The following is a 7,286-nucleotide window of genomic DNA, read 5'->3' on the forward strand; positions in this document are numbered from 1 at the left end:
GATTGGCTTCTCTTAATAATATGCATTAAAGTTTCCTCCATACCTTTTCCTGGCTTGTTAGCTCATTTCTCTTTACCACTGACTAACACTCCATTTGCACCACAGTTAACCCATTTACCTTAGAAGGACATCTTTGTTGCTTCCAAGTTGTGGCAGTTATGAACAAAGCTGCTATACACGGCCACATGCATGTTTTTCTCTGTCACAGAATTTCAAATTCCTTGGATAAATACCAAGGAGAAAGATTGCTGGATCATAGGATAAGAGAGTGATTAGTTTTGTAAGAAATTGCCAAATTGTCTTCCAAAGCGGCTGTCCCATTTTGCATTCTCACCAGCAATGAATGAGAGTTCTTGTTGGTCTACATCCTTGCAGCATTTGGGGCCGTCAGTGTTCTGGATTTTGACCATTCTCATAGTCAAATAGTGTGGTGGTAGCTCACTGTCATTCTAATTTGCATTTTCCTGTTGGTGTATGAGGTGGAACATCTTTTCATGTGCTTACTTGCCATGTATTCCTTGGTGATGTATCTGCTAAGGAATTTGGCCTATTTTTTAACCAGGTTGCTTGACTTCTTATTGTTGAGTTTTTAAGAGTTCTTTGTGTATTTTGGCTAACAATCCTTTATCAGATATGTCTTTTGGAAATATTTCCTTCCAGCCTGTGGTTCATCTTTTCTTTCTCTTGACAATGTCTTTTTCAGAGCAGAACCTTTCATTTTAATGAAGTCCAGATTAAGAACTTTCTCTTAGATTATGCTTTTGATTTCATATCAAAAATTACCACTGTACCAAACTCATCAAAGTTTTCTCCTATGTTATCTTTCTAGGAGTTTTACAAATTTGTGTTTTACATTTAGGTCTATGAGTCATTTTGAGTTAACTTTTGTTAAGAGTGTGAGTTCTGGGTCTGATTCATTGTTTTGTGTGTGGATGTCTAGTTGGTTCAGCACCATTTCTTGGAAAGACTATCTCTTCTCCATTTTATTGTCTTTACAATCTTGACCTTTTTAGCAGCAAACTTGTTCATGCGTGTAGTTGAGGTCCTGACACTAATGCTTATTGAGCATTTAATACAACCTAGGTACTGGTCAAGGCTATGGTTTTTCCAGTGGTCATGTATGGATGTGAGAGTTGGACTGTGAAGAAAGCTGAGCATGGAAGAACTGATGCTTTTGAACTATGGTGTTGGAGAAGACTCTTGAGAGTCCCTTGGACTGCAAGGAGATCCAACCAGTCCATCCTAAAGGAGATCAGTGCTGGGTGTTCATTGGAAGGACTGATGCTGAAGCTGAAACTCCAATACTTTGGGCACCTGATGCAAAGAGTTGACTCATTGGAAAAGACCCTGATGCTGGGAGGGATTGGGAGCAGGAGGAGAAGGGGACGACAGAGGATGAGACGGCTGGAGGGCATCACCGACTCGATGGACATGAGTTTGAGTAAACTCCGGGAGTTTGTGCTGGACAGGGAGGCCTGGCATGCTGCGATTCATGGGGTCACAAAAAGTTGGACACGACTGAGCAACTGAACTGAACTGAACTGACTGAAGTACTGTTTTAATTGCTTTATACACATTTTATCAGGGACCCCTCACAACCACATCATAAACTACCATGATTACCCCCAATTTACAGATAGAGAAACCGAGGTTCTAGGATTCAAACAGGCAGTCCGGTTCTTAGTGATGCTGTGCTTTTCTTCCAAGTGTCCAGGCTTCCAATAAGAAACTCCGAAAGGGTTGTAATGGTAACTTTGATCTTAGTGGTCTCTGGACATTGAGCCCTTTCATGTCACTTCTGGGTGATCAGGCTTTCTTGTGTGCCCTGGTAAGTAAGGTGAGGAGTCTGGAGGAAAACCTGCAGACATGCACACTTCTGTTGAGTCCTGGGGCGCCTCTGTCAGGCACATAGTGTGAAATGAATAATGACAGAGAATCAATGTCTAGTGACCTCCTGACTTATTTTCCCCTTATTGTGTAATCTTCCCAGGCAAGATAATATTTTTGGTATCAAAGCAAATTGGAAATCAGAAAATGTGAACATGGTCAAAACTTTCACAAGAAAAAAAAAGTAAAAATTCACACACACAGAAAAAGGGCTTCCTTGGTGGTCCAGTGGTTAAGACTTGGCACTCCCAAAGTGGGGGGCCTGCATTTGATCCCTGGTTGAGGAAGCTCTGCATGCCGTGTGGTGCAGTCAAACAAACAAGCAAACAAACAAACAAAAGGAAGTGTGGTAGAACCGGAAATACAATTTAGCTAGTGGCCTAGTCCTTCCAAATGGAAGCTTCGTTTTTCATTAAAGATAGACTATTTGAGGGAATTCCCTGGTGGCCCAGTGGTTAGGACTCTGTCCTTCCACTGCAGGGGGCTTGGGTTCGATCCGTGGTTGGGGAATTAAGATCCCCCAAGATGTGTGGTGAGGCTGAAATAAAAAGAAAAGATTATTTGAAATGAACTCTTATTTGAGATAATGAGTTGAGAAATCCCTCCTACACACACGCTCTGCAACCTACACTCTTCCAGCCACACAAACAAAGGAACCCAGAACTCCAGGACACCCGGACATCACAACAGGGAGACAACCTGAGGCCTTGGCCGAGTAAGCAAAGAGCCTCCTAATCTGTCTAATATGCTTTGGGGCTTAGGCAAATATCTGCTCTGGTGAAGACAGTCTGGCTCCAGCTGAAGTAAACACACCCTGGTGTCAACACTGCCCTCTAGGCCACGGACAGCAGCAGAATGCATCAAGTCCTACAGACCCGAAGGGTGGGCTTTCCGCCTGGACTCCAGTCAGAGCAGTAGGGCTGAGGGTTGAGTTGGTGGGGGGCTCAAGCTGACGCTGAGCTGATGCCTTTCTGGAGTCCAAGGCCCTGAGGCTTTGTGTCCTGGCCAGGGATGTTGTCACAGAACTGGAAAACTTTCCCACTCTCCCTGGATTTTTTTCACTTCCCCCTCCCCACCACCCCCCCAAATCCTAAAAACTGCATCATTCTCACAGAGTCCTCTGTGGATCTGAAAGCATGCAAGAATTTGGTTCAATCTCTTATTGATTGCCTAACTTCTAGCTTCTACATTTGGCCCCATGGAATAACAAGATTAAAAGCAGACTGGTGACTTCCCTGGTGATCCAGTGGTTAAGGTTCTGCGCTTCCAAGGCAGGTGGCAAGCGTTCCATCCCTGACTGGGGAACTAAGATCCCACATGCTCGTGGGGTGAGGTCAAAAGAGTGTTTTTTAAAAAAGCAGACTGGATGACAGCAAAATGACTAAGCCATTTCTCACAAAAGACAATTTAAAAAATTCATTTTAGGCATCGCTTGAAATAATTGTTATGATGAAGTGTATTTTGAATTACGCATGATCCACTGCTTAGAAAAACAGAGGTCATTAGCATGTGATAGAAGGTAGAATACACGTGTGTGGAATACGTGGTCATTCTTTTCCCTTTGTAAACTCTGTGACCCACCCCAGTGTGCTCAGGTCATCATCCACGTCATCCTCACAGGTGAGTGGCAAGGGAAGCGGAACAGAGTCATTGTTGCTATTTCACAGACAGGAATCTGAGAAACTGTACCTTGCAGCGGTCCCAAACCAGTTAGCTATGAATGGAGACTCATTATCAAATGTGCTGTTGCATCTTGCTTTCTTCCTAACACACAACCCTGCTTCAGTGCATGCTCATACAGATGGCTGCTTTTCTTTTTTTATAGTTTTAATTCATTTGTTCATTTTTTTTGCTTTGGTTGAGCCATGTGGCCTGTGGGTTCCATGACCAGGGTTCAAACCCGTGTGCCCTACATTGGAAGCATGGAGTCTTAACTACTGGACCACCAGGGAAGTCTCCTGCTTGCTTTTCTGGCTGTTTCCTAGAACTCTTCACACCCTAGAAAAGTCAAAGCCTTGTCCTCTTGTAGTTGACAATGGCAGAGCCTTCACTTGTCACTGAATTTCCATGGGGGGGAGGGTGGAATGGCGGGAGAGGGATGGGCAGGAGAGCCTTATTTGCCACAGTGAATGCCACTCCCCTCCCTCCTCAATAGTCTTCGACTAGCCAAGAGTGAAGTGGCCTATAGGTCATTCCTGACTTGTAAGCCAGGAACTTAAATAGTGGAAAAGAATTATGTGATTCAATTATACTATTCAGTTAAACGTAAGTAATTACAGTCATCTTCATTCTTTGTAATCTTCTTAACCTCGTGGTATTTCCTGACTCTGACATACTTTGGTGTGATTATATCTATCAGCTGGGATGATGACTAATTCCTCTGAGCTATTTTCTGTCTGTTCTTATTTGTGATGGAGAACTATCTCTTTGTAAATCTGCACCTAAAAGATCAATTATTAGTATTACTTTTATAGATGTAGCTTAACACTGTACGTGGGACAAAGTTATGCCCAATAAATAAATGGTGGGTATAATCATTAAGAATCTAGGTTTGCTTGGGAACTGCTGGGCAGGTGATTTTTGAAGCCCTCCAGTCACATAATAACTTGGGAAATCTGGGAAGCTTTTCAGGAGTGATCACATCAGAAACCCAAGGGAAAGCAGTCAGAGAAATGGTTTAGTGTAGCATTGTTTTATTTATCCCTTTCATTTCTTTAATTCTTCCATGAAAAAGACAGATGAAGACTTCCCTAAATTAACATGCACTTTGAAAATAACCACGTGAGTGCTTAGTCACTCAGTTGTGTCCGACTGTTTGCGACCCGTTGTACTGTAGCCTGCCAGGTTCTTCTGTTCATGGGATTTTTTCAGGCAAGAATACTGGAGTGGATTGCCATTTCCTTCACACTTTGGAATAATAATATGAACATACTCAAAGGACATGAATTTTAGCAAACTCTAGAAGATGGTGAAGGGCAGGGAAGCCTGGCATTCTGCAGTCCATGGGATCACAAAGAGTCAGATGTGACTTAGCAACTGAAAAATAACAACTTGCTTGATAAGGAGAAGCTGTGACTGTCTTCCTCTCATTGTCTGATATTGATAAAACATCCCCTGGAGGACCATTCTAAGCTGGCCCGGCCTTGTCCAACTCCTCTCGACTTCAGATTTAAAGACCTTTCCCCAGACACCCACCCCACCCACTTGGTCCTAAGTCTTCAGGACCAAACTTAGGAAATTAAACATCCAGTTCTCATGCGCAGTGGGGGAGTAGAGTCAGTCTTGAGTGGCTAATGAGCACTCAGTGATACACCCTGACTCCGATTATGTTTGTCCGGCTTCTGGTTTAGGCTTCATCTCCCTCATCTTGAAACTACCTCAAGGTTCCTTCAGCCGGGCTCCTTCTGTCAAAACAGATAACATCAGGCCAGAACAAGCCTGAACAGTTGCATTTTAAGGGCAGGGCAGTGGAAACAATTCCCCCCAGTGTGCAAAAAATAAGAGGGTACAACTTCCAAGTTCTAAGCAACTGACTTCCAATAATGTATGAGTGAAATGAGCATACTTTTATTATTGTCCTTTAATATAGTTTCCCCCTCAGTCTCTCCAATCAGGAAGCTTCCATAAGCCTCTTCTCCTTATGCATCAGAGGGCAGACAGAATGAAAACCACAATCACGGAAAACGAACCATTCTGATCACATGGACCATAGTCTTGTACAGCTCAATGAAACTATGAGCCATACCGTGTAGGGCCACCTGAGACGGATGGGTCACGGCAGAGAGTTTGGACAAAACGTGGTCCACTGGAGAAGGGAATGGCAAACCACTTCAGTATTCTTGCCTTGGGAACCCCATGAACAGTATGAAAAGGCAAAAAGGTATGACAATGGATGAGCTCCCCAGGTTGGTATGTGCCCAATATGCTACTGGAGATGAGTGGAGAAATAACTCTAGAAAGAATGAAGAGATGGAGCCAAAGGAAAAACAACACCCAGCTGCTGATGTGAGGGGTGATGTAATTAAAGTCTGATGATGTAAAGAACAATTTTGCATAGGAACCTGGAAAGTTAGATCCATGAATCAAGGCAAATAGGAAGTGGTCAAACAGGGGATGGTGGGAGTGAACATCGACATTTGAGGAATCAGCGAACTAAAATGGACTGGAATGAGTGAATTTAATTCAGCTGACCATATACCTACGACTGTGGGCAAGAATCCCTTAGAAGGAATGAAGTAGCCATCATAGTCAACAAAAGAGTCTGAAATGCAGTACCTGAATGCAGTCTCAAAAACAACAGAATGATCTCTGTTTGTTTCCAAGGCAAACCATTCAATATCACAGTAATCCGCTCAGTCAGATGGGCGCGGAGACGCTTCTGGAAGTAACATCGCGATGGCTGCCCAAGGAGAACCCCAAGTTCAGTTCAAACTTGTTTTGGTTGGTGATGGTGGTACTGGAAAAACTACATTCGTGAAGCGTCATCTGACTGGTGAATTTGAGAAGAAGTATGTAGCTACCTTGGGTGTTGAGGTCCATCCTCTTGTGTTCCATACCAACAGAGGACCTATTAAGTTCAATGTATGGGATACAGCTGGTCAGGAGAAATTTGGTGGACTGAGAGATGGCTATTATATACAAGCTCAGTGTACCATTATAATGTTTGACGTAACATCAAGAGTTACTTACAAGAATGTGCCTAACTGGCATAGAGATCTGGTACGAGTGTGTGAGAACATCCCAATTGTGTTGTGTGGCAACAAAGTGGATATTAAGGACAGAAAGGTTAAGGCAAAGTCAATTGTCTTCCACCGAAAGAAGAATCTTCAGTACTATGACATTTCTGCCAAAAGTAACTACAACTTTGAAAAGCCCTTCCTCTGGCTTGCTAGAAAATTGATTGGAGACCCTAACTTGGAGTTTGTCGCCATGCCTGCTCTTGCCCCGCCAGAGGTGGTCATGGACCCAGCCTTGGCAGCACAGTACGAGCACGATTTAGAGGTTGCTCAGACAACTGCTCTCCCGGATGAAGATGATGACCTGTGAGAAAGTGAAGCTGGGGCCCAGCATCAGAAGTCTAGTTTTATAGGCAACTGTCTAGTGATGTCAGTGGTGCAGCGTGTTTGCCACTTTATTATATAGCTAAGCAGAACATGTGCTTAATCTTTGGGTGCTGAAGGAGATGGATGGGCTTTGGAGTGAATGTGGCAGTTTAAAAAAAAAAAACCTTCATTTTTTGGACCTGCATATTTAGGTGTTTTGGAACACAGTTGTTCCCTCCTTGAGTTTCAAATATAAGACTGCTATAGTCACATGACAATTAAAAAAAAAAAAAAAATCACAGTAATCCAAGCCTATGCCCCAACCAGTAATGCTGAAGAAGCTGAAGTTGAATGGTT

The 7,286-nt window shown here is 43.3% G+C and overlaps 1 protein-coding gene across 1 annotated transcript; it reads left to right on the forward strand.

The window, feature by feature from the left end:
• Positions 1–6,244: 6,244 nt before the first annotated feature.
• LOC133046491 (GTP-binding nuclear protein Ran-like) lies at positions 6,245–6,974 on the forward strand. Its single transcript, XM_061129330.1, has one exon. It carries the CDS (start codon positions 6,283–6,285, stop codon positions 6,931–6,933), a length of 651 nt encoding a protein of 216 aa, XP_060985313.1. The 5' UTR covers positions 6,245–6,282; the 3' UTR covers positions 6,934–6,974.
• Positions 6,975–7,286: the final 312 nt, after the last annotated feature.

This window comes from Dama dama, chromosome 25 (genome assembly GCF_033118175.1).
Source record: "Dama dama isolate Ldn47 chromosome 25, ASM3311817v1, whole genome shotgun sequence".
In the NCBI taxonomy this organism is placed as follows: Eukaryota; Metazoa; Chordata; class Mammalia; order Artiodactyla; family Cervidae; genus Dama; species Dama dama.